The 27,915-nt window shown below is 44.5% G+C and overlaps 1 protein-coding gene across 4 annotated transcripts in view; it reads right to left on the bottom strand.

Moving 5' to 3' along the window:
* Nucleotides 1-1,657: 1,657 nt before the first annotated feature.
* IGSF5 (immunoglobulin superfamily member 5) overlaps nucleotides 1,658-27,915 on the bottom strand; it is a 40,562-nt gene continuing 14,304 nt past the window's right edge. Inside the window, exons 4-9 of one of the 4 annotated variants that reach the window (XM_027586988.2) lie at nucleotides 27,082-27,381; nucleotides 17,260-17,400; nucleotides 14,419-14,443; nucleotides 10,655-10,755; nucleotides 9,085-9,158; nucleotides 1,658-2,721 (exon numbers count right to left, since the gene is read on the bottom strand). In XM_027586988.2, coding sequence (XP_027442789.1) covers nucleotides 2,626-2,721; nucleotides 9,085-9,158; nucleotides 10,655-10,755; nucleotides 14,419-14,443; nucleotides 17,260-17,400; nucleotides 27,082-27,381 — 737 coding nt within the window. In that variant the 3' untranslated portion in view covers nucleotides 1,658-2,625. Of the gene's footprint in view, nucleotides 2,722-9,084; nucleotides 9,159-10,654; nucleotides 10,756-12,374; nucleotides 13,573-14,418; nucleotides 14,444-17,259; nucleotides 17,401-27,081; nucleotides 27,382-27,915 lie in introns of those variants that run through there. The other 3 variants (XM_027586989.1, XM_027586987.2, XM_027586990.2) reach the window with 3 other exon arrangements.

Genomic DNA, 27,915 nt, shown 5'->3' with positions numbered 1-27,915 from the left:
TTACACTTCGATATACTGTCTTTCTCAATATTGACCTGCTTGATCTCAATATTTACCAAATGCATACAGAATGCTAGCTTCTGTAAAGGTTACAAAAGGCATAACTGACATGACATTTGCCTTGTCTCTGGGTCCGGGCTCTGTGGTGGTTTAAGGAGAGCAAACCATGAAGTGAAGAGTATGGAGTTCACTCACTGACCAACTCTGCCCAAAGGGTCTTGTGACACTGTTGTCTTTCCCCTTGACTTGTACCCATCCAAGGATGGTGCTGGGAGACAGAACCACACTGGCACAGAGTAAAGGAGTTATAATAAGCAAGAGTCTAGTTTTTAAGCTGGTGAATTAGCAGTGTTTTTGCATATAAAGATATCTTAGGAAAGTGATACAGCAGTAATCATGGGTTTCAAACATTTTGCATTTTAGCTCTACTTCAAAGGAAATAGGCAGCCAATTCCCTCCCTTTAGGGACACAGTCCTAGAAGAGATGACATCTTTTTCAGGATCCTCTAAGCAGTGGTGATACTTAAAATAGTTGACAACCTGTACAGTATGAACTCCAGCACCTCAGAACAGATAGCCTTATGAGCGCCAGCGAATCAGAATTGACACCTGACATAGCCCCATGTGTGCCAGCAAACAGCCCTGGAATCAGTGGTTGATTCACACGAGGGGGTTCAAGGTAGAGGTGGAATGGGATTTAAGATCATAAAAATATTTTATAAATCATGGTGGTATATAGGTTTGTCAACCATTGAGTGGATTAGCAAGCAGGAGTGTTCAGTGATGAGAAACATCACCATGATGAATTGACAACATTTACTCTAAGGAATCACTAAAATCTTAACACATTTTAAGGAAACTTCAAGGAAGGTGACCTTTGAGGAAGGGGCAGACAGTGATTTGAGGGGCGTGGGGAGGTTGGGGTGCTGGGGGTGCTCTAGTTCTGCATGTCCCCACTCAAGGACCATACGCTTTGTGAAAAGTAACCAAGCTACATGCCTACAATTTGTGTACTTTTTTGGACTTGTACTTCAGGAAGATATTTTTACTAAGCAAATGAAGCAAAATGTTGTAGGCAAGTATTTATTAATAGAAATAATCCTCAGAATAGTGTCAAATGAGAAAAGCAAGCTATGAAATAAGGTTTATGATGATCCAAATTTCACAAAGTATGTATGTGTGTATATCTATGTGAACACATGTGTGTGTGTGAGCAGATACATACTTACCTAAAAATACCTGCTTCTGAACAATAGAATTAGGGGTGATTTCAAAATCATTTCTTAAGTGTATTTTTAATTTTTTATAATAAACATGCATTGATTCTATAGGAAGAAGTACATATATTATTTTACTGCAGAAGGAGCCTGTGCACGGAAAGCAGGTAGGATACGGGGTCCCGGTGAGTCGCCCCGTCTTTCCTCCCTGGACCCAACGTATGTTCGGCACTCAGCATATACTAGCGATTGTCATCCCTACTGACTAACCCTAAGGCAGCACTAAAATCTTAACACATTTTAAGAGTCACATTCCACATTAGCAGCACCAAGGTTGGGCATGTTGTTAATTACTGAGCGGTTTTTAATTACTAATCATCACAGAAATCTGTACCAACTGGCACAGCGCTTCGCCAAATAACAGTCTTGCCTCTGGGGTAAACATGAAGAGATGGGTGGGCAGGAAATGCACTGACAATATTCACACGGAAAAAAATATCTGGAAAAGGCAGCAATTTTATTCATCAGAGCAACATTCATATTAACTTCCATGGGGCAAATGTACAATAATCAAAGACTAATATGAAGATGTGCTTTTTTTATAGACGTCTCCAAAGCATCAGGATTCTTTAAACTACCACCTGTATAGTAAGGAACTCAGAAAGGCAGTAACATTCTTTGGTGTTTTCTCTTTTATTTATTAAAGAACATGTTACCCATTTCCAGTTTTTTTCACGGCATTTGTGGTATGTAAGGTACATCCCCCACAAAGCATAATCCACATCTAACTCATCAGACGACATGAGAGCAAGCCTGACAAGGCGCAGATAACAGTGAATGTCTTCATATAAATATCCAATAATGGGATATTTCACAGTGTGCACATCGGCTTTGAATTTAATCTTATTCTTAACCTGCAAGTTCTGATTTTCCAGGAAATCTTAGATTTCGGATTGATCCTAATGTGTATGCTCCTTTTTCACGGATAATATACATTAATGCCCCACATATTAAACATACATAAATATTGTCTTCATATTATGTAAGATAACAAAAATATTTTAAAAGTCATGGTAAGATAGAGGTTTATCCGCCATTGATGGGATTCACAAGGAGTGTCGAGTGACAAGTAAATTAAGATGATGAATTTGCAGCTTTCACTTAGTTACTTGGTGGAATTCACGAAAATCTTGAAACATTTCAAAAGCCAAATTCTACTCTGAAAGGTGCGAAACAGACTCCTTCTCTCCCCCACGAAGTATTCATTCTGATTATTTCTGCCTCGCTGTGTCCCCACAACACTGGCAAAGCGGGAGCCCAGCCTTGGGACAGAGAGGAAGGATGATCCCATGTTGGTGTGATGCAGGTCATCAGCCACATGCAGAATGGAACTGGAGAGACATCTTCGCTAGACCAAAGTTACGTTCCTGACAGTCTTAGGACTGGCCATGATGAAGGAAACCTGCGGGCGACCTGCGGGTCCCGGCCACCAGTGGTCAGGTCCCTGGTAACAAAGGGAAGGGGGTGCATTGAATCAGTGGAGAGCAATATAAAAGGCAAACTTGAGCTGACAGCTCCACTCATCAGGTAAGAAGAAATGTGAGGGCCCAGAGAGGAACCAAAGATGTCCTTCCTTTATTGCATTATTTTCAATAACCACACCCTCCAGAAGTTTCTGAGTTCAGGGCCTTACGAGTAATGCAGTTCAAAGAATCCCATATTTGTTTGTACGAAGGCAAATGACAGCAAAGATGCACTATTCTGGTTTGTTTGTTTTTTTAATCTTCCTATGGAAATTCTAACTTCTGTATGAAAATATAAAATATGTCTAAACTTCTTTAAAAACATACTTTCCTCCTAAAGGCGAGGGACAAAGTTGAATTGACTGTACAGGTCCACCTGCTCTCTCCTCGGGAGGCCGTGCTGTGCCTCCTCTCAGAAATGTGGTCTTTGCCATTCTCCTTGGGTAACGTGACCCCAAGCAAACCACATACTCCTCCAGAGGGGCCAGTACCTGCCCAACAGTACTGCCCTATTGCAAAACATGTAATATGTTTTCCTGCCAGTCCTGAGACTGCTGACTCAGCTGCACTGCACATCCTAAATAATGTAACTGGGCACCATGCATTATTTATGTTGCAATGGAACGTCAGTAAGTCTTGAGGATAAAATCACTCTGGCTCACAGTCTTAATTTTAATGAGTCCCCGTCATGCAGGGAGAACAGGAGCCTGCTGGATTCACCTCACCACCGTGCTCTAAGAACCAGGCTTCTGCTGTGAAAATGCTTTGACATTTTTGCAGTTGTTGTTTGCCTTTTGTTTTCCCTGCTGGGCTGTGCAAATGCGTTGCTGTTTTTCTAAATTTATTAAGGTTGTATTTCTGTTTATTTCGGGAGAGCGGTGATTAGAGGGGAAGACTCGATCCACGTTTCAAGTCGTTCATGCACTCACCCTTCAAAACTGACAGGCTTGGGAGAGAAAGAAACAGAGTTGCCCAAAATAAACAGAAAAATTGACTGTCAGGGAGTTGAGGCCTGGAAAGAGGAGAGGAAAAGGAGGGCTGTTTGTATTAACTATTCACCAAGATGTAAAGCATTTGCAAAGCCCATGACTTCATATAAAAACAAAGGGTACTTGCCCTTCCCATTAGCTGTAATTGTTAGTAAGACTTTCTAATTTTATTTACTAGTGTTGTCCTCACGTGTTTTGTTGGCAGTTATACCTGCATTTACAGCACTTCACCAACAGAAACTCCTTTCTAGAAAATAAAGTCAGTATTACGTACCCTAAGTGTAAGTCCAGCCTGGATAGGAATCATCAGTGGAGAGAAGCGTCACATTTTGGTATACATCAGTTTGGAATGTCACTTCTTATTTTCCTTTCTGATCCTTCCTACAATTTACTACATGCTGTGGGGTCTCTGCAGCCTAAAATCCTGTTTCTCTTTCATCCACAGTGAAGGTAGTGTGCCTTAGGACCCACCTAAAACACAGGTTTTAAAGTGTTTCCCCACGACAGTGCAGCCTAGATTGTGAAGAGCCTCAGCATCAAGACCCTTCCATCTGACACTCGTCACAGCATCACACCCCAAATTTCTCTCCACGCTTTGTGGCAAGCTTGTGGAGTAGAAGTCATTCCCCACGCACGGTTCTAAGGAAAAGCCCTGCACTCAGTGATGACTTGCCCTTAGGAACAGTACTGTGCCTGTCTGTTACGCTGTCATGTTTGGGCCATGAAAATATTGTCCTCAAAGCAGATCACCTGGAGAACATGGCAAAACTATCCATTCTTTGGCCCTATCTCCCAGAAATTCTGATCCAGAAAGGCTGGAAGAGGCTCAGGACTTTGCATTTTAACAAACATCCAAAGAGCTTCAGGTATACCCTCCTTTGAGAACTACTGCTAAAGCAGCAAGTTACCAAGATACGGAAGCTTAGAGGGACTGGATGTACCTCCATGCTCAGCAAGCATTCCTTGGGATCCAGGATACTGGAAATACATCCTTCCTTTCTGCCAGTTAGTGATAGGAACAGGGACTGCCCCCCATCTCTCAGCCTCTGGTGAAAAGTCCCATGTTTAGGGGAGAACCCTAGCAGGGGAGTGGGCTTAGAGGTGGGGATGAGCAAGGCAGGGAGCTCCAGGCAGCCAGCAGGTACTTTTTGTGTGTGTTTACAGCCCAGAGTCACCAACAGACCTGACTCATGCCAGCTTGTCCCTGAGCAGAGCCCTCACGCTTCTGAAGCTTTCTCAGGGCTGTCAGCACTGAAAGCATCTGGACATACCAAGAGATGTGAAAAAGAGGCTCCCCACGACACCTCGGGTTGATCTTCCCCAAGGGAGTGTGGGGCTCTGGCATTCTGGACCTCAATCAGGAGGGTACCGATGGAGCAAGAGTCATGGAGGCTGGTACAGCAACAAATGGGGTTTGTAGCCCATCCTAAGTGTTAAAACTCCAGCTTCCTGTTTCAGTAACTGTTGGGTACAGGACATAATTAAAATCATGCCCGGTGCTGCATGACGATGTGGTGCCTGGAGGCTCATCACAATCAGGAGATCAGACATAGACGTGGAACGCTGGGTGGGGCTGGAAGCTGTGGTCTTGAAGGTGAGGATGAGACTGACCCCAAGACACTGCTTGCTCCTCAGAGCACTTCACTGGTCCCTGAGCCAGGTGTGGGCACACACTCAAGGCTCAGGGCTGGACCCTCCTCTACTTACAGGGGATCCACATGATTCCAATAAGGGCACAGGAACCTTCCAGTCCTGGAAAGGGTCCAGTGCAACCCCTACCCAATGTACTTAGCATGGGTATCGTGAATGCCCTGGAACACCAGCCAAATCATATTCACAGGCGATGTGAAGTTACAAAGTAGGCAAGGTGGTCATCAGCAATGTCACACCGTGCCAGCAGCCCCTCATGTCCATCTTGCTATGAGGTAGCCAATTACCCTTAGACCTAGTCACCTAGACAATCACTCAATGTTGTCTTAAAACTCAGACACACTCGGGTTGCACCCAAGTCCACTGAGCAAGGGGGTCCACAGGTGGGACCAAGAATCTGGGCATCCTAAAGGCCACGTCAACAGTTCCCCTATGGAGCCCCTGGCCCTTCAGACTTTCCCTTCCTTGGATTGTGTTTGAACAGAATACCCTTGAAAAAAACCAAAGTGCCCAAGACTGCAAATGAGCAAAGTGGCAATGTGATGTGGAATTATATACCTTTTTTAGTGACCCAAAACACAGCGTTTTTGTGCAGCATATTCATCTATACCAGTCTAATAATATTGCTTGTCATGACTGGATTGTGATTATCCGCAAAGCGACTGTGCCTACTGCACGCGCACGCCTTGTACTGCCTAGCTTGTGACAGCATAATTCTAGGCATTGGAGACATTCTCCACTTCAACAAATAACTTTTTAATGAGCACCTGGGAATACTGCGCTAGACTGCACGTGGTCCGTGGCCACCCGTTAGTTAAGATCCAAAAATGCTGAGCGAAAATAAGACCAGCAGGCTGAGCAGACGAGAAAACCAGCGTGAAGGGAGGACGGGGGCACGGACTCAACAGTGGCTGTGCTGTTGGCAAAGCCACGATCGCCCCACTGTGAGACCTAGTAATACGACGAAATGGGAGCCTCGGCAGCTGATGTACCGCGCCTGGCCTCCACGGATAGGACGTGCGTCTGCCCCCACCAGCTCCACCGCCACGGGGACTGGGAAGAGTTTTGGCTGCAGGCTCACTCCCAGCTGGAAATCTCTCAGCTGGAGCTACAGGGTTTTCAGGACCTGAGGCTAGTGCGGATATTCTGCACAATCGTGTAGTCTGGAGTCAACAACCCTCAACTCTGACAAGCCAGCTTTTCGGGCAGGAGCCCCACTGGAGCCCATGTGCATGGACACACCCCACAGCAGCCCGGGTGGCTCTGTCACAGGCTGGAGGCACATTGAGGCCTGTGGGGAGAGGGCTGGGATGAAAGAGAAACAACGGGGCTCTGAGAAGCTCTCAGCTGCCTCTCCTGGGCCATTAGGGGTCAAGGCCCCCTACAGGATGGGGAAAGGCTAGGAAAAGAAAGCGTTCTGAGGAAGGTCCTCCTGCACAGTGAGAACTCGGCCGCGTGGACCAGGCATGGCTGCAGGCCTGGCCTTGGGAAGTCCTAAAGTCACCTCTGTGCTACAGCTCACCTTGACCTCTTCTCTAGGCAGTGGTTTGACCACTTGGCCCAGCTGCCCACGTGCAGGACTATGTCCTCTCTGGGCCGTGGGCTCCGAGGCCCAGCCACTTCCTCCACCTTCCATCTTGCTCCCTCCCGTCCGCACATGCTCACGAAAAGCGTAGCCCACATCTCGAGTCCACATTCTCCAAATGGACAACCTGCAGACAGGGAGGGCCTAGGCCCATCCCCGAGAGGGTGCCCCGAGAGGCACCCGTTGGTTCATAATCAGAGATGGACTGCTTCAAAACTGTGCTTGCACTAAGGTGCCCCAACTCTAAGTAGAAGACTCCAGCTGTTTAAATAGCCCCCTCCCAGTCTCTATCCCAGGCAAAAACAGCTCATCTTCCTTGTCTTCCGTTGGTTTCTTAAGGACCCTGATGCTCTGGGTCGAGATACAACCTCCCCCTAGAAGGCTGTCAGACACTTCAAGAAACGCAGATATACGTGACCATCCCCCAGGGCCCAGCACCTCCGGGCGACTGTTCTTTTCCCACCAATAGATTATTAGCTGGTTACATGTTCAAGTAGCAGAAACTTCTTAAGTTTCTCTCCCCGCATATTTTCAAAACACTTCAAGCCTAAGAAGCATCTACTCCGAGCTCCAAAATGTCATTCTCCATTCCTGTATCCAAAAGCATCTAGAGTTCCCCTTTGTCCTCATGTCTACTTCAGGAGGGCACCATCTGACATGACCTTTTCTGACTCCCTCCCTGCCTACTCCATGCCCCCAAGCCCAGACGTAAGCACTTTGGCTTGTCTGGTGGAAAGACACGTGACAGTAAAAGGTAACCATAGAAAAGCCACAGAAATAAAGGCTGGAGGAAATGTGTTCTTGGGTGACCATGCTTAGTTCTGGGAAGAGAACCCTTCCATCAGCCCACAGCCCCACTCAGGTCCAGTTGTGGAGGTTCGACAGGAAACATCCTTCACGGCCTGGTGATTACTCCCTTTGGCCAGCTACCCCTTACTCAAGAGATGGTCCCTCGGAAGAGAACCTGTTGCATCTCTATAGCCATCTCTCCCAGGGCCAGACTGAATGCCTCAGAAGACACATGTGCCAAAGACAGCAGACTTGATGGGAAGAAATTTACCTTTCCATTTTCCTGCCACCCAGCCTAAGGATATAGCCTGAACTTGTACCAGGAACCCAACAGTTTGTCACCTAGGCCAATGTTCTTTGGTGCCACAGACCCTTCATATGTCTTCCCATCTGGCTACCACTGGTTTTCCACTAAAGGCATCACTTAGGTCCTCCCGATACATGGCTGAGCATCAGTCAAAGCTCGCCTCCCCCACAAAGCCCTGGGAGAAACACATCACCGGCAAGACATATGGATTGAGCTGAATCCCAACTGCAGGGAGGAATATGATGGCCTGGAGCTGCCCGGAAACCTAAGTCAATAACTACCCCAAGAAAGAACGATGGGTCTAGGCAAGCACTCCCAGCGGCAGCACCTCAAACAGATAGCGACTCATAGGCAGAACACAGCCAAGACCTCAGATGCCACATGCTGTCGGGAACCTAGTCTGCAAGCGGGCCTTTTCCAAAAGCTAAAGGGGAGAACATCCATACATATCAGGCACAGCATCGCGGAGTCACATCAAAGTGCTTCTCATTTGAAGGTGTCTTTGAGGCGGTCAGAAAATACATATTTTGCCTAATATGACTGTGGATATAAAGAATCATATTTTCTGTGTATGCATTCCAATTCATTCATCTGTGGCAACCAACACTAACTCCGTGTCAGAAAAGCAACATACCATGTCCTCACGGTTCCTGGGTGACTGTGTTCTTCATGTTCTTTGGAAGGATGGAGCCCATCAGAGTTTGCCTAACAACCAACAATATCTACAACTAGTGTTCCTCCCCTGGAGCTCCAGACTTGTACATCCAGCTGCCCACTCAGCATCTCTAAGTGGGCATGTAAGAGATACCCCGAGATCTACAAGCCCCCACCTACACTTCTGTGTGCAAGAGATACTATGTCCTCCATGCTAACAGGTTAACCAGTGAGCAAAGGCCACGTTCTTCCATCATGAACATAAAACAAGCACCATTTTATAATCACCTACCACCAGGCAAGTGTTTTTAAATGACAAAAAAAAAAAAAAAAAAAAAAACCTCGAAATGGGGAAAATGGTCTGAGTCACCTGATAAGGTTGCCTATTTCTGTGTTGTTCCCAAACACTGGATTCAAGGGACTCTGAAGTGAGAGAAGCAAGCTCTGCAACAGAAGAATGATTTTTAGAGTGATAAGTAACAAAGCCCAAATAATATTCTAGCAATTCTGATTTATAAGGAAACACATTTGCTTTTATACAGTAACCCAAGCATAAAGCAATCCTTAGCCATAAACTTGTTTTTAGAGTTCCCTTGAGGTTATATACTTTTCAAATCTTATCTTTCTAATGAAATAAAAGTATGGCAAACTCACAATCCAGTCCTTCCTTGACTCATTAGTCTCATCCAGAGACAAGGTGAATCTGTAGCTTTAATGCTGACCAAGGAATATAAACACAGGAGTCAAAAGGACAAAAACACAGAGAGGTTTGGTTTGGGCCATGATTTTGGTCAAGCTACTTGATTAACTACTCAAAACACTAATAAATAAATATTCACCCACAGGAAATTTTGTAAGCTATGATCAGAACAGCATCGTGGAATTTTTAAGAATCTGAAGTGAGCCATTTGGAATGAACGTGGGAGGCCACCATGGGAGAAATGGGCCAGGAGGGCAGCCCTAATCTTATTGAAAACAATTTGTGGGGGGGCGGGGGCAGCTCTCAGCAAGAACTGATTGACGAAACGTCTTTCTGTGGAATTTGCTTTGCCAGGCAACTTGTTAGGGCCAGGTCTCCCTCTCCCACCCATTCATACGCCCCTCCTCTCTCATCTGCCTTCCAGAAGGACCTCACATCAAACCCTACCCTTAGCCCCTTGCCAGTGGCTGAGCCCCCACTAGGACTGTGTCCTCGAGAGGGAAGACATTCGGGTGCTACAAAGACTTCTCAAAATTGGGTTTCATTTTTCAACATTCTCCTACACCCTCCAAAGCTCAAGAGGAACAGATTTCTCTCTGAGTTTTGGTTTTATTTGACATTTTGGGAAAGTGATCCTCAATGTATTAAAATGCTTCCTCATATGCTTTACTAAAGGTAGAAGGCTTTGGGGCGCCTGGGTGGCTCAGTCGCTAAGTGTCTGCCTTCGGCTCAGATCCTGATCCCAGGGTCCTGCATGATCCCAGGGTTCTGCGACTGAGCCCCTCATCGGGCTCCCTGCTGGGAGGGAGGCCTTCCTCTCCCTCTCCCACGCCTCTTGCTTGTGTTCCCTCTCTCTCACTGTGCCTCTCTCTGTCAAATCAATCAATCAATAAAATCTTTAATAAAACAAATAAATAAATAAATAAAATAAAGGTAGAAGGCTTTAACAAAGAGAAAGCATAAAAAAATTTATTTTAAAGCCCTTAAATTTTCATCCCACTTTATTTTAAACTTTGGAGATATAGGTGGATTTTTACTTTTTATAGAATATTTCTATATCCTAGAATATTTCTAGTCCTGACATTTCCCCTTCTTCTGAAAATTACTCAAAAACTAATGACCAGCAAGGGCTGAGTCCCCTGCCTGGTGCAGCCCGTGTGCAGCAGTGCTGGTCAGGGTCAGTCAGCCCCTCCCCCACACTCCCCTCCAGGTCTTCGGAATGCCCCACCCGCCCACTCACTGGCGGTCCTGGGCTCATCCGGGCTGTAGACATTGTTTTCACTCCCACTTTTTACGTTTGTCTCCGAAGTTTCTTTGTTTGTCTTCATGCTTGCAGATTTCCTGGAATCAGACCATTTTATTTTATCTTATTTTAACCATTTTAAAAAGCCAAAGGTTAATCAGCAGTGGATATTCGGTTCAGTCTGCTCCACCCAGAGCATTCTTGCACGCTGAACCCACCACAACGTCAGGAGGGACACTCATAGCCACCAGCATGACTCTGTAGGTGGTCTGCCTGCTCACACTCCCGTTGAGATAGAGAGAGATAGGCCCATGGACTCCATTCCCCGGTGGATAATCAACCCCCAGAAGCCAGGGACCAAATTAAGCAGGGCTGGCAAACTATGATCCACAGGGCAAATCCACCCCCCTTTTATATAAACAAAGTTTTATTGGAACACAGCCACCCCTGTCTGCTTCCATATTATTTATGGTTGTCTGCATGGTACAACAACAGAACTGAGTAATTGTGATAGAAAGCGCGTGGCCCACAAAAGCAAAATATTTACTCTCTGGCCCTTTATAGAAAACGTGTGCTAATCTCTGAAATAAAGTAAAAATTTATGTAGCCTCCCAGGGGAAGAAAAGTTGGCAATGGATACCTAAATATTTAAAGATATTCATGCTTGACCACTAAGAACTTATTATAGGGAAATAACCAAAGATATGTGCAAAAATTTACTTGAAAGAACGTTCATTCATGAGCTATTGATAATAGCAAAAAGTGCAAATGACCCAGGTGTCCCACCATAGGGGACTAGTGAAATAAATGACAATACATCTCGGGGCGCCTGGGTGGCTCAGTCGGTTAAGCGTCTGCCTTCGGCTCAGGTCGTGATCCCAGGGTCCTGGGATCGAGCCCCGCATCGGGCTCCCTGCTCTGCGGGAAGCCTGCCTCTCCCTCTCTCACTCCCCCTGCTTGTATTCTCTCTCTCTCTGTCAAATAAATAAATAAAAATAAAATAAAAATAAAAATTAAAAAAAATGACAATACATCTCTAAAATGAAATTCCATGCCACCTGTAAAAATTATTACAGGTGAGAGCTCTCATGCACTGCTGGTGAAAGTATAAACTGGCATACCCACTTCAGAAAAGCATATGGCAGTATTGTCTGTCTGCCCTACCTACCCTGAGACTCTACCTACCCAGCTCTCACGGGAAGACATACACCCAACTGAATACAACACAGGAAGGAGTACTTATGAACACGTCATCAAAGATCCATATTAAATTGCTTAGTGCCACAGAATTCATAATGACCCCAAAAACTATCCAAATGCCCATTTAAAGGAAAAATAAATTGCATATATACCCACAGTGTAGTATTATATAATAATAAACCATCTACATCTTCATCTTCATTGAATAATATGGACCAATCTCACAGTGTGACACTTAAGAAAACCAAAATGAATGAGTATACATGCTATGATTCCATTTACATAAAGTTCATACGAATATAATCTCTGGGGATGTGGGGATAGAGGTCAGAAGACATAACCCTGGGATGCCTGGATGGCTCAGTTGGTTAAGCATCCGACTCTTGATTTGGGCTCAGGGTTGTGAGATCCAGCCCAGCGTTGGGCTCTGCGCTGGGCGTGGAGCCTGCTTAAGATTCTCTCTCTCCCTCTTCCTCTGCCCCTCCCTGGCCCTCTCCCTCTCAGTCTCCCTCTCTAAAAAAAAAAAAGAAAGAAAGAAAAAGAAATGACCTTTGAGGAAGGGGCAGACAGTGATTTGAGGGGCATGGAGAGGTTGGGGATCTGGGGTGCTCTAGTTCTGCATGTCCCCACTCAAGGCCCATATGCTTTGTGAAAAGGAATCAAGCTACACACCTACAATTTGTATACTTTTCTGAACTTATATTATACTTCAATAAGACATTTCTATTAAGCAGAAATTTATTATTACTATTTATTAACAGAAATTTATTTATTACAGAAATTTATTAACAGAATCTGCAGAATAGTGCCAAGTGAGAAGAGCACGCTACAAAATAAAATTTATGCTGATGCAAATTTCACAAAATGCATATGCGCATGTATCTATGCGAACACACATGCGTGTGAGCAGATACATACTTACATAACAATGCCTGCTTCTGAACGATAGAATTGGGGTGATTTGAAAATCATTTCTATTTTTTTAAAGATTTGCTCATTTATTTTTAGGGAGGAGTGGCGGACTGAAAGGGAGAGAGAGTCTCCAGCGGACTCCTCACTGGGCACGGAGAGATCATGACCTAAGCAGAAATCAAGAGTCAGATGCTCAACCGACTGCATCCCCCAGAGCCTCTCAAAATCATTTCCTGAAAGTATATTTTAATTTTTTCTATATAAAAAATGCATTGATTCTGTAGGAAGGAATATGTGTGATTCTACGGCAGAAGGAGCCCGAAGCAACTGGAGTTTGCACAGGTGCCACTGTGCACGGAAAGCAGGTAGGATGCGGGGTCTCGGTGAGTCTCCCCGTCTTTCCTCCCTGGACCTAATGTATGTTCGGCACTCAGCATATACTAGCGATTGTCATCCCTACTGTCATATTATTGCTGTTGTCGTCATTATTCTTCTTATTCTCTATCCATGACCCCAAATAGCTGTTGACCACTGTACTATGTTTTAAAATCATCAAAGATCCCAGAGAAGAGAAATAAAAGATGTTACAAAGTCCATAATGGTGAACAGAAGAATCCAGGCTGCCATCCTGCTGGAAACAGCACCCTAGAGAAATGCTGGAATAATTCCTGGAGTCCATTTGCCTTCCTCTCCTCTTGCCCTCTGTCAGGCCCCAAAGGAGGAGCACTTTCAGACCGATGCTTTGTAGTGTTCTCAGAGACCACAGCCGCCTCTCCCAACGCTGCGTTACCACCACTGAGTGACTGGGGTCAAAGGGAGAATGGCTAGTGTCTGTTATACCGTGATTACACACATCCTCATTCACCACATGTTACCAAAAGGTATTTTAAAATCTCAGCATTTCAGAAGCTAAAATTATCTAATAGAATACTGAAAATTAGCTATGATTTTGTTGTAACACCCCCAGCATAATGACGACTGTCTAAAAGTCCCTCCCCTTAGTGCATTTATACTTGTCTAAACATTGCAGACATTTAAACTGGTTATTGTATTATCGTCGGTATAGCTACCTTAAAAGTGCTTGCAGCTACTTCTGGACGGCCATGGGAATGGCTGGGATTTCTCTGTCCCCTCCCGCACTAGTGGTACAAGCAGTGAACGCTACCTAATTTGCCTGCCTGGTCAGTTTCATGCGCCTGAAGCCATCCAGCTGGCCTCACTGTTCTCCACCGCCCCAGAAATTCCAATCAGGACCTCCGCCTGGTTCTTTATCCTTGAAATGGTCCTCAAGTCCCCTGCATTGACTCAAAACAGGAGGGACAACAGTCACGGTGCATAGTGTCCTCTTGTGGAAAGAGTTGCAAATGCCAGACACCAAGTAGAAAATCTCCATTTTCCTAAGTGAGCTGGGGCAAGTCAAATGTAGGCAGGCTCTCCATCCTCTATTTTATTCTACAATGAATTTTGCCATATGAGTTTGTGTTTGGCATACGTGTTTTTCAAAGTTGTCCATTTTCAGTACTTAATTTTGAGTAACATGATCCTAAAACCCCACAGCTCTGTGTGTGTTAGCAGTTGTAGGGCTGGTGTTTTTTGGTTGTTTTTCAGTTGTTTTTGTTTTCCGATAATTGATGTGATTTCAAACTTACCTTATTTCATTTTGATAACTAGATTCTGAAAAAAAAAGGAACAAAATCACATTAGTATTAGTTATTCTGAAAATAAAATCTAATCAATTCTTATAGACCCCCCTGATTTTAAATACATTGCTGAGTATTTGTGACCCATTCGGTATTATGAAATTACCCCCACACCAAATTACCAAATGACTTTCAAGCCTAAGGCAAGTAGAATTCACTATTAGCTCTCCTATGATAACTACTATACCTAAAGTATAGTAGGTACCTAATAAGTTCTCAATGAATCTTGAATTTAACCAGCAAGATATGAAGACTCGATTCACCAGGAAGAGGCATTCTGCATTCCCAATCCCTATTGTCATTCATTCAGTACTCACTGTGTGCCAGCACGTTGCAAAATACTATTTCATTTACTCATTACAACAACCCAAGGGGTAGGTGTGAGTGTCATCATATTTTTAACAAACTAGACACTATTATATCTTATCACCATACTTTAACAAATAAGGAATTACATTGTGTAAGCGCTGTACTTCCTTAATTCTAAGATATATTTTCAATCAATATGTAACAATGGTATCAATGCACAGAGTTGCATCCACCCCCAGAAGCTGTCATTAAAATACTAATGTTTTTAATCAATAGATTCTTAGACTGGAGGGGACCTAGGGAACCTGGAAATAGGGAGTAAGAGAGCCACACACCAGTCCCCAATCATCTGTTCTCAAAAGCCAGTGTTCCTTGCTACTCTGCTGTCCTGTCTAGGCCTTCTATTCATCAAGCTTTACCGAAATCTAAAAAAAAAAAAAAAAAAAAAAATCATCTTCCTTATTTTTAGATATGTTCTCACTTCCAGTTGAAATAACATCTGCCAATTCACACCCCAAATTGGACCTCAGAAGCAAACTTATTTGAAATGAAAAAGAGAGACAGTTTGGAATATCACTAGTGTTCCCATAAGGATGGGCTCTGAGAGATGGGCTCCCAGTTTCTCTGTTCTATTAGCAGAAGCAATCCCAAGGCCTTCAGACCGCACAGAGTGGGGCCCTCACCTCTCCTCAGTCAGTCCCCAGTTAACCAATCAGAGCACTGAGAATTCTCCAGGCACTGGCAAAACAAAGTGCCGGACAATACTTCTGAAGAAACTTGATGCGTGTTGTTTTTAAGCATGGAGACGATTGTCATGGGGAAATCCAGGACCTCCCTGGGTCCTTTACATTTATGTCAAGGTGAAGTGTAGCGTCCACTGTGAATTCCACCCAATGCGGTGGCCTTGGTACATAGGTTGTCACAGGCCCTATGCCTGTTAAAAACCAGGGCAATAAAAACAGCTCACTCTTATATGAGCTTTTCATCTCAAAGTTAAATAAAGGATAAAATCTAGGGTGGAAACAGTTTCATATATCATTTTATTTTGTCCTCGCAACCAATCTGTAGGATAGTACTTACGCCTATCTCATGAGGATGCTAAGAATCAGAGAGTCCCCCTGGTGTACATCTTACATGGGCCACCAACCCTCACAACCTTCTTACTAGGCTGTTGTGGAACACACAAAAAAACAGCTGAAGAGGACAAGTCCAAATAACCAGAATGTCCTCCAACGACACCACAGTAGCTAATGTTGAAAATAATAATCTGAAGGCACTGAACAATCCTAGTCACTTCTCAATTAAAATGTAAGTTATCCAATAGTTTTCCTTTAAAATCCAGTGTATTTTACTTGAGTAATCCTTCCGTGGCATATAGGGTAACTCCCAGGTAAAAGCAAATTTCCGTCAGATCTGGGCCAACAGAGGCTCACTACTTTTCATGTTCTGTTTCCTAAGGAATTAAGTTGTATGACAGAATTAATTCCCAATGGCAAACCAAATCCACGCAGGGGCTTAGGCTAGACAATTAGCCTAGATACAGCCTAACTGTGCACTTTACACAGAATATCTCACTGAGAGGGATTCCATGTAAGGTAATTAACACGGTGCCTGACACAGCCACAAAGGTGCTCATCAAATGGCAATTAGTGTTAATAAAATTTTAAATGCAATTAAACTGACACGTAGCCTAATATCAAAAGTCTGATTTTAAGAAAAATAATTTAACTGTAGAAAATATTCAAATAGGCATAGGTGAGGTTTTATGAGACAAAGAAAGGTAAGGCTGGACACACATTCAGCACTTGGAAAGTCCTGAGCCAACCACATGACAAAGATCCTTTGGTTTCTGGAGTCACAAACAGCTGAATTCTATGACAAGCCCACCACAACGTTGATGAGCCCACCACGAATTTGAACCTGACCCCCAAATGAGGCCACTGTTTTTGAGTACCTCAAGAGACTTCATTCAGAAGAAAGGTGTAATTATCTTTATTAATTTTATCTGTACTATTTTTACTTGACAGAAGACCTTTTTCTTCCTGCCACTAAAACATTTGCCTACAAAAGCCAATTTGGAATTATACAAAATAGGAAATAATCTTTTAATGTGCTCAGATAGGTATTATTCTGGAAAAAAAAAGCATAGCATCTGAATGGCAGATTATAATGCCCTTACATCCTCGAAAACATGCACAAATTCAAACAGTCAGTGTCTTTGCTCAGAAAGGTACTGTCTCTTCACCTTCGGAAAAGTGTGAAGATCTCGGTCTTCCCCGGAGGGGTTACACCTGACCCCAAAGGAATGTATCCCTTCTTCAGAAAGTCCTTTCGTTCTCTGAAGCTCACATGTCCACTTCCAAGTGAAGGATGCTCCGAAGGTCAATGCATCTTACAAAATTGCTGAGGAGCTAATGAACTTCAAGTGCTTGTACCAAAAGTTCAAAAATACATACAAATCCATATGAACAAAAAAATTACCTTTTTTCTCTTGCCTGGAGACACAGCAACAGCAGAATATTATAATCAGAACAATTATCAGGATCAAAAGCAATGACAAAGATACTGCAAGCAGAGCTATGGCCCAGGTAGGCAAGGATGTACCTGCTCTATCAATGCTGCCTATAAGGTTGAAAGGAGAGAGAAAAAAAAAATGTATTTAGTGGTGCTTGCTACTGTCCAAGGTACGTAATCCCTGATTGTATACCACCCTATAAGTCAGATTTTGTTTTCTGATAATATAACTATTCGGCCTGCTACAGTTGGGTGTCATAAGCCAACTTCTCTGGAGCGTGCTCAGATATTCAATACTCTACAGGATCTTCCACTATGATACTCATTGCTGCCAGTAAATACCCCTGAGCAACACAGTCCCCGTATCCATCGGTTAGCGCCTCTACCAGTCCTAAAGGGAAAGTAGATGGCAAGGAACGACAGCTCCCGGGTTGGAGTAGCAATTACCAACCTCCAACATCCTTTATTTAGCCAAGGAATAAATACTTACTGAGCAGCTACTGCTGAACAAGACTGCAAGACTTGAGTTTGGTTCTCCCTTCCACGTTCCCACCCGTCAGGAGTCCAGAGTCCAAAAGAAATGAGGACGAACTGAAGAGGTGTCACATCTAAAGGAACGTACTGCAAGGTTTTCAGCCCCGGCCCACCCACACCCCAGAGAATGCCTTTCTCATCGGCTCATTGCTGTTTCCCCTGGCTCTTCAGGAGCCACCTTCCTTAAGGTCTGCTTTGCCTTCTTGTTGTATCCAGTAGTCATGGAGAAAAGAATGGATAGGCAGGGGCCAGCAGGGAGTGAAACGGAGCGGGGCAGGAAGGAAGGGAGAGGGGAAAGCCATTTTGATGGAGGGCAGGCCTGTCTTAGCCAAGGCTGTCCAGCACGCTTCACGCAGTTATCTAAATTCAAATTAAATGAACCAAAATTATATGCAATTACATACTCAACTCCTTAGTCACACTCGTCACATTTCAAGGGCTCAGTTCCCACAGGTGAAGAGCATTGCCCTCATCACAGAACGTCCCGCTAGACAGCACTGCCCAGCCTCGGGTTTGTGAGAACTGCAAGTAGGTTCTATCCAGCATTGCATTTCCCCTCCTGAACCAGGCTGAGGAAAAACCGCATTTAAGTTGATCTGTTCAAATGTGAAGAGCTACTCAATAAACTCCGCCACTCAACCCTGAGCGCTTGGTTGGACTCTCATCGTGAATGAGTGCTATTTTATTAAATGCAAGTCATCAGAAAATACTGAAACAACAGACTTCCTATGAAGGAAGACAGAGTTTGTAAATCAACAGCCTTTCCAGCACCCTGGAACCAGAGCTTATAGGAGGAAAATAGTTCTTAGGTGTTCTCCCTTGGAGTTTCCCATGAAAAATGACCTTGAAATCATAATTTGCTAATCCTGTGTCAAAGTTAAAGGCTCAGAGTACCTTGTGGTACTGGTTAGAGATGATCACTAATGCCCTGGTTTCTACGACCATCAACCACCTGGATTGTGACTCACGGACAAGTAAGGATTCCACTGCAAAATAATACAAGGACTGACTGATCTCCAAGCAAGTGCTAAAACTCAGAGAACACTGTGCTTTGAAGAATTACATAATATAAAAAGATACTCGTCTTCTGCTCTTTGTGCAAAGCTTCTCTGCACTACCTGTGATAGTTTTTCTAAATTTCCTTTTTTTTTAAACATCTCCTGTTCATTGTCACCGTAAATGTTTGTGAAATTGCTATCACTGGGCGCCTGGGTGGCTCAGTTGGTTAAGCGACTGCCTTCGGCTCAGGTCATGATCCTGGAGTCCCGGGATCGAGTCCCGCATCGGGCTCCCTGCTCGGCGGGGAGTCTGCTTCTCCCTCTGACCCTCTTCCCTCTCGTGCTCTCTATCTCTCATTCTCTCTCATATAAATAAATAAAATCTTTAAAAAAAAAATTGCTATCACTTCCAGTTCTTCTTACACATCTGCTACTATCTAAACAAAATTTAGTCCCCTCGAGGTCAAGGACTGTCTTATTTTTCTTATATCCCACGCACCTGGCACATATTGGGCACATTGGATGAATAGATGGAGGGAGGGAAGGAGCGAGGGACAGGAAGTGGGGGGAGGATGGATCTCCACATCACCCACCATTTTTCTAAGATGAGTTGGGACAGATAGAGATAGGAAAAGAGTTCCCCAGGGAAGGTGGAGGTGGTGGGGACGGTATTCTACCCTTCCCATATCACCCCTCCTCAGCCCCAGAATTGGAGCTTTAAGATTTTATTTTTTTATCTCTTTATTTGAGAGAGAGAAAGAAAGAGCCGGGGAAGGAGCAGGCAGACTCTGCACTGAGCTCAGAGTCCAACACAGGGCCTGCTCTCACGACCCTGCGATCATGACGTGAGCCGAAAACAAGAGTCAGACACTTAACCGACTGAGCCACCCAGGCGCCCCTGCAACTGGAGCTTTCCGACAAGCCAGTCTCTTCACATCCAGAGAGTAATACAAGTTATCCACTTGCTACACAGAGAACAAAATTCCCAAGCATCACCGGGAATGGTTGTTACACAAGGAGATTCAGAGCCCGCCCGCTGTGGTGCCAAGTCAGGGGGTCTGGAATGGCACCCCAGGTGATTCTGATGCAAGTGGTTGGTGACCCACACGTTGAGAATGCCCAAAACGGAAATGTTTCCCAAACAAACTGCCACATTACAGGATGTTTCCATAATCTCCCTCCTATGGATGTGATAAAAAAAAAATTAAGTTCCAAATCACATTTATGATAATCACAAACTGGAGTTTAAACTCAGATCACCACCTGGAAACTTTATGACCGACAAAGAGCTTTGGGCTTCCTGTCAGTGGATTCAGTGAAATCTCATGGGCACTGTTTCTGCTCACTCACCCACAACAATTCCTGCCCCCCACCCCCCAGGCTGTTCAGTGACTCTGGATGTGTGTGAAAACACTGAGAACACTGCAGGGCACGGACACACACATTCAAGATTGCTGACGTCATCCTAAATCAGCCTGAGGAACTTGTTACAAATTGAAGTTTGCAAATATTAGAAGCTTTCATAATCAGGGAGAGAGCTGGGGTTAAACATTAAGGTCTGGCTCAAGACTCAAGAGATGGGCTTGAAAATCATACTGGGAAAAGTCAACACACATTGTTGACTTACTCAAACATTCCCTATCGGGGCATCTTCCTCCCCTACTGGAGAAAATGTTCAGGGTGCCAAGCTTCTGTCACCCGAGTCTGGACGTGGCAAGCTTTCCTCTGATCTAGTACATAAACAGCTGCTTATCCTCAGGGAGGAGTTATTATTTAAAGGGAGGGGGGGAAGGGCCACCTCAGTGGATTTGGTGACCGAAACAAGGAAGAGCCCAGGGGATATCGTGACATCACTCACTCTCTTGGCTCTTAATTTAACCACCAAGTTTAGCAAAGTGATGCCTGCTCTCACATAAAAGCCCCAAACTCTCACCAAAACAGAAACTGGTCTCAGAAGCCACGTGGCTCTTTCTTCCGCTTCCTATATGCTGTGACCACAGTCCGCTGGGGGTCAGATCTCCCCTGGAGTTCCACACCAGGGGAAGACTTACTGTCTCTACCTCATTGGAGCCCCCTCCCTGCCAAAGAAGCACGGTGTATGAGCCATGATGAGGTGTAATTTGGTACCGGAGCTGCACGGAAGAATCTTTCTTATTTTAAATAATTTTTAATTTACCATATATGACATATACGTGGATACACACATGCATATATATCATAGACACTTCAGTGGGATGCTAATTTTTAAATGAGTACATTTACAGTGGACTGAAAGAAAAATAAATGATGGTCATATATTGATAAAAAGCAGGACACTGGACAGAAAGCATGGATCCTTGGAATAACCTTGTCCGTAATCCAGCCCCTTCATTGTGCAGAGACTCTTGGGACAAAGAAGCTCAGTGAACCGGACAAGGGCACTCAGACCAGCAGAAACCCGGGGCTGTGACTCTTGTCTTTCTATTCATGTTGTGTGTCCAACTTGGAATATCTTCTGGGAAGGTACAGCCCTGGTCTTACGGGAAACGGGGAGTCCAGGTGTGCACTGGTCCCTGACTTGTGTCCTGGCAAAGGGTGTGGACATAATGGTTCAAGGCAAATGGCAGAGTCGCTAGAAAGGATGTGTATGGCACCTAGTGACCAAGGAAGATGACCTCCAGGTTCAACACCTCTTGCTTTCCTCCTTACGTTCCCTCACACAGCTGTGCACGTCGGCACCGCAGGACTGAATTTACTGTGCCGCTTCAATCTCAGCTTCAGGATTGTCCTTCTGTGCAGAAAAGGAAGATAGTGCTTCCCAGATGCTCTCACAGAAATGCTCAGTGTTAAAAGGTCACACGGAATTTCTCGAAACCAACTGGATCAGTACAAAATGTCACCGGGGGCATGTGCAAGGCATGCTCCGGTGCTGATGAGGGGGGCACACAGGAGGTCTCTGAATCAGTGAAACAAAAGAGAGCAGCTGTCCCCTCTCCTGCCCTGTGGGCTTTGTGGCAGGGACTGTCCTGAGTGTCAGACGTTTTAACCCACTTACTTCTCACACCAACAACAAGCCCGTGAGGTAGTTATTATTATCATCTCAGTTTTACAGATGAGAAAACTGAGGCACAGAGAGGTTAAGTAACTTGCCCAAAGCCACACGGCAAGTAAGTAGGCAAGCCGGGATCGGAGCCCAAGCTATCTGCTGTCCAAGTCCGTGTGGACAGTAGCATCCGAAGAGGCTGGGTCAGAAGGCTGGGTCAGGAGTCAAGGCCTTCTTCAGGATCTCCCTGTTCTGTAGCCCCCTGGTCTGACTGCCCAATAATCTGGGAGTTTTCCTAAAAACGACAATTTCCAGGCTGCACACAAACCAATTCAATCAGAACCTCTGGGGTGGGGCCTGGGCCCATCCCGTGGGTCAAAGGTCCTGAAGGCTAAACGGCAGCCAGGAGAGAGAACTTCCGCCCTACTCTTCTCCCTCTTGTTTTACAGACAAGAAAACTGAGCCGCAGAGGTCAGCGACTTGCCCAGAGTCTCACAGCCAGACCCAGGGCTGTGACCCAGGACTGTGACTCCCCCCACTTGGTCTGCCCTCCAAGTTGCCACTCCTCACAAAACTAAGGTTATAACCAGGAATCACTGCGCTCTACCAGGTGCTCCCCTGTCCTAAAAATGTTGCTTTGCTCTAACGCTTCACTTGAGTGAGAAAACAGAGAAAGCAACGCAGCTGGGTGCACAGAGGATGGACAGTGCTCTTCCTCAGGCGGGCAGGAGAGGGGCTCCCACCTTCCAGTTGTACCTGTGTCTGCAGTGCCTGAAGTCTGTGCTGCTTCTGGAATCGAAAAAAATTGATCTTTTCAAAATCATTAGCAGTACCCCTTTCAGCATGCTTTTCTTTCAAGAATCAATGATTGTTAGGCTTGAACTAATTAGCCTTTCTTCAACTGCCACTCTCCTTCCTGCAACAACTCACAGGGACTGTTCCAGAAAGGAACACAATGGACACAGACTCCTTGCACTTTCAGGAGAAAATGGGTGGCAGGACAGGTGTTTATCGATGCCTGGAGAAGCTTGCACAGCACAGGCATGTTCGTTTGGGGCTCTCCGTACCCCCGGCTGTGCTCCTAGAAGCCTCCCTGACACCAGCCGCCGGGGCTGTAATGAGGTCTTCAGCTACTAAAACTTGCATAAAATACACAACATGCAGCCAGCCACCAGCTGCTCTGGATCTTGATGAATAATTTAGAAACAAATTACCCTTTTCCAAATGGGTCCAATAAAGTAAGACTCATTGCAAGGCACCCACTGTGCTTCCCTTTGAGGCTGCAGGGACTCTAGCTGCCATAATTAAGGCCTCTAACTTCCCTAGTCCTAGCCTACGAAGGAAGCACTCCACTGAATTAAACCTGATCAAGGGAAATTAAGTGCCCCTTGCCCTTCCCTGCAAAAGAAGAACTTTGCAGGCAAGTGAATCTCTAAAATCCATCTCTACGGGGCATCATCAATCAGACCAGCCCTCTTTGTTGCACTGTTACCTTGTTAAGATGTGTGATTTAAACTGTCGATTTCATTCCATTTGGTGCTAATGGAACTTTTTTTTTTTTAAATCTTCCGTTTCAAAGCTTGGACCATATTTATCATAGTTAAATAGCTTCAAAGCCAGCTGGATTGGCTCCTTGGAGAAATGGCTGATTCCAGGATAGAACAGGGGAAATGAAAGGGAGTTCAGAACATCGTATTGGGCCAAGTGCTCAAAAACTAATACGGCCGTGTCAAAAGGACACCAGAGCCAGCTGGAAAGGATTCCCACTAGCCAAATCTGGAGCACTCTGAGCATCAAAAGGAATAATGACAGGAGCAGTTTATAGTGCACTGAATAAAAATGAGTCCATACTAAACCTGTTTTTAAAAAAAGAAAAACAAAAGGAGAGAGAAGTCTCTTCTTTACAGAAGACTACCAACCAACAAATATGAAAATATGATGGAGCCAGAAAATCATTCTTTATAATCACCATAGAAACAACAGATTTGGGCAATGACTTACCGATGAATGCAAAAACTATTAGGGGGAAAGACCACCGGGATATTCATATAGTAGTCATTGATTACATATTCATTATAATGGAGAAAGGGATCTTTACAATGGAGAAATCATTAACCAAATGATTAAACTTACTACCAATGACAGAGAAAATTGACATCATGACCCCACATGACATTACCCACGACTTGCCTAGACTATTTAGCCTCAAATCAAAGTATGTTGGAAAACCTCAGACAAATCCAAACTGAAGGGCATCTTGCAAAAATGGCCTGGACCCTTCAAAAATATTTATATCAGGAAAGACAGAAAAGGTGAGGGAAGCATTCAAGAGTAAAGGAAGGAGACTACACACCTGATAGCCAAAGGCAATGCATGGTCTCTGACCAGACATTGGTGTGGAGAAGAAAATCACTATAAAGGATACTTGGTGAAACTTTAAATATGAACTGTGTGTTATATAACAGTCTTGTGTCAATGTTACATTTCCTGATCGCCAACTACATCAAGTGTGGTTAAATAGAACGCCTTCGTTCTTATGATATACATGCTGAGGTATCTAGGGGTAAATTGTCATAAACTCTGAAGTGGCTCAGAAAAAAACAAAGGCTGAGAAAAAGGCAAACATGACAAAATATTAACATTTGTTGTATCTAGGTGAAGGCACATGGGTATTCATTGTACTAGTCTTGCAACTTTTCTAAAGGTTTTAGTTATTAAAAATAATAAACTGGAGGGGCACCTGGGTGGCTCAGTCTGTTAAGCGTCTGCCTTCAGCTCAGGTCATGATCCCAGGGTCCTGGGATTGAGCCCACATTAGGCTCCCTGCTCAGTGGGGAGTCTGCTTCTCCCTCTTCCTGCCCCTCCCCCTGCTTGTGTTCTCTATCTCTCTCAAATAAATAAAATTTTAAAAATAAGCTAAAATAAATTAATCTTGACTTAAAATCAAAGAAACACAGATTTCTGTGCCTTTCACCCTCAAAAGCATTGATATTCACCAGATCCACATCAAAGATCTGGCAGTCTTGGATCCCTTTTCCTCTTAGCAACAACCAGCTGGTACTGGTTTGGCTGCTCCATGTGGATGGAGCATGATGTCTGGTTCCCAGTGGGCCACTCCACTCAGTCTTCTACCATGTATTCACTCACGCTTTCATTTCTGTTGTCTGCCTGGTCTCTGGGGGCATCTGAGTCAGAGACGGGAGGCAAAGTCCTAACAACAGGGGAGCAAGCTTTGGCTCACTGCACTGAGGATCAATCCCTGCAGTGCAAAGCACAGAATTGTTGGTACTGACCACAGGGTAGACTCTGAATGGCTTTTTACGGGTTCATGGAGACATTATCATGGGTTGACTTGTGTCCCCCTAAAATTCGTATGTTTAAGTACTAACCTCCAGTACTCCCAGAATATGACCTTACTTGGAAATAGAGTATTGCAGACATAATTTAACTAAGGTGAATTTATACTGGATGGGATGGCTCCTCTAATCCAATATGACTGGAGTCCTTATTAAAAAAAAGGGAAATTTGAAAAAAAAAAAAAAGGAAATTTGGACACAGAGAAGCACACAGAGAGAGCACCGTGTGAAAATGAAAACAGAGGTTGGGCTGATGCTTCTCCAAGCCAAGAAACACTGAAGACTGCCAGCGAATACCAGAAGCTAAGAGAGAGGCCTCGAGATCGTTCCCTTACAGTCTTCTGAAGGGACCAACCCTGCCAACACCTCGATCTCAGCCATCTGGCTGCATGAGGATCCCCTCATAGACCTGTTGTGCAGGTCAATTTGGTTAACGTTGGAGAAGCACTTAAAAGGGAGCCTTTCCTTGGCAAACGCCGTGAAACACCGTTTCTTCCTCTTCTCCCTCTTCCTCCTCTTTCCCTTCCTCCTCCTTCTTCCTCTTCTTCTTTTTCTTCTTGTTCTTCATCAGTCTTGCTCTGGCGGTAGCTTTGTTCTGAACTTTGAATAAAGGTGTTTTTGTAGTGGGAAAATCTTTGCACCGAGAAGGAACCCCTTCCCTGGCTTCTGGGCCCTGTTCCACCTCAACCTGAGGCATGACCTGGAATAGAGCACAGCACCTCTCCGGGCCTCCCTTTCTGTCCTCTTTTGCAAAATGAAGGACCTAAAGTCAATCTCCAGCTCCGGGCCCCATGTTTTCTCATTGGCCTGGGCTGACTTAGAGCTGAAGCTGGCTCTGCAGCCCTGTAGGCTGTGTAGTTGGGAGATTTGGTATGCTGAGGAGCCTACAGTAGGTTCTCTTGGGGATCTAAACTTTAAATAGTTTATTTTTATTTCAAATCAATTAATTAACATACAGTGTATTATTAGATTCAGAGGTAGAGTCCAGTGATTCATCAGTTGCATACAACACCCAGTGCTCATCACATCATGTGCCCTCCTTAATGCCCATCCCCCAGTTACCCCATCCCCCCACCCACCTCCCCTCCAGCAACCCTCAGTCTGTTTCCCATAGTTAAGAGTCTCTTATGGTTTGTCTCCCCTCTGATTTCATCTTATTTATGTCACTTAGTTGAGTTTTAAAAAATATAAGACTTGGTACTTTCAAATACACTGTGGATTTGCCAGGTTAAAAAAAAAAAAATGAAACCATAATTCTACTAAGATTGGAAGGAATCCAAGAGCACCTGTACACCCTCCTCAAATATTACAAGAACTTGTCTCATACTGGCCCAGGGGATAGGATTAAACTAGAACAACAGATAAAAGCTACAGAGAAACATTGACTTCAAATATTTATCACTGAATTGATGCTGCTTTGTGATAAATAATTGTCAAGGTTCTTAATGGTTTCCATAAGTAGAAAAGAATGACACATTGAAGATGAAATTTAAAAGCAAGTGGAGGGCGCCTGGGTGGCTCAGTTGGTTAAGCGACTGCCTTCGGCTCAGGTCATGATCCTGGAGTCCCGGGATCGAGCCCCACATCGGGCTTCCCGCTCAGCGGGGAGTCTGCTTCTCCCTCTGACCCTCTTCCCTCTCGTGCTTTCTATCTCTCATTCTCTCTCTCTCTCAAATAAATAAATAAAATCTTTAAAAAAAAAAAAAGCAAGTGGAATCACAGAGTCATGAAGCTGATGCTGATTGTCTCCATCACCATCCCTACCCAAAGTCAAGGTCACTATACAATTTTCCTAGGCATTGTTGATTAAGAACACCATATATAAAGTATAAGCATGTAACAGTAGTTTTTTTATAGAGAGCAAAATGTCTTCACTTACCCCAAGAAGGCTGAACCACAGTAAGATTCACAGTTACAGACTTGTGGGCATTCAGGCCCTTCATGTTAGCCAGGCAAGTCAGAGTCCCATTGCCCTGTGGTGTGAGAGTCAAGACACTCACTGCACTTTGGACGTCGTCGGGCTCCGGACCAGAATTATAGCTTGGGTGGCTCACCGGAATGCCGATCTCCCAGGAAATATCCGGGAGAGGGATCCAGCCCAATGCATGGCAAGTCACATTACAGGGCTTATCCTCAGGAACTATAAGGTTGCCTCTGGGAATGAGCAACTCCCCCATAACTAGAGAAGAAAAGAGAAACGTTCTGAAGGAGTGACCATGACTCTCTTGGTTCCAGGTTTTCTTTAATTTTTCCTTCAAATCACATTTCATGAGTGCTATCTTCCCAAGTCCAAACTGGCTATGTCTGTATCAAGAACCTTAACTCAGGTTTTAGCTGTGTTTTTATTTATACCTTCCAGGTTCATGAAAGAAGGTGAGGTTGCTCACCAGAAAACAGATTATTCCAGAGAAAATGAATAAATAAAAATCAGGATCCAGGGGAGTATAAATTATATGGGAAAGAGGGCAAATGTGCCTGCCATTAAAGGCTACACAACCACTGAAGTGGGGTTACAAAGTTGTCCCGGGAGCCAAAGCGAGAAGGGAAAAACCTTTACATTCTTTCCACTGTAAGGAGAACACATCTCAAAGGCTTACGGAAACCAAGTCTCTCCTGGCCTTTGGTCAGTCAGATTCATTTTATTTATTTTTGGGGTCACACATTTTTAAACATAACTTCCCATGATAGTTCCTTAAAGTATTTTTCCAATTAC

The sequence above is a fragment of the Zalophus californianus genome, chromosome 1, assembly GCF_009762305.2.
Source record: "Zalophus californianus isolate mZalCal1 chromosome 1, mZalCal1.pri.v2, whole genome shotgun sequence".
NCBI classification, from domain to species: domain Eukaryota; kingdom Metazoa; phylum Chordata; class Mammalia; order Carnivora; family Otariidae; genus Zalophus; species Zalophus californianus.
This window is presented reverse-complemented; position numbering and strand designations above follow the sequence as displayed.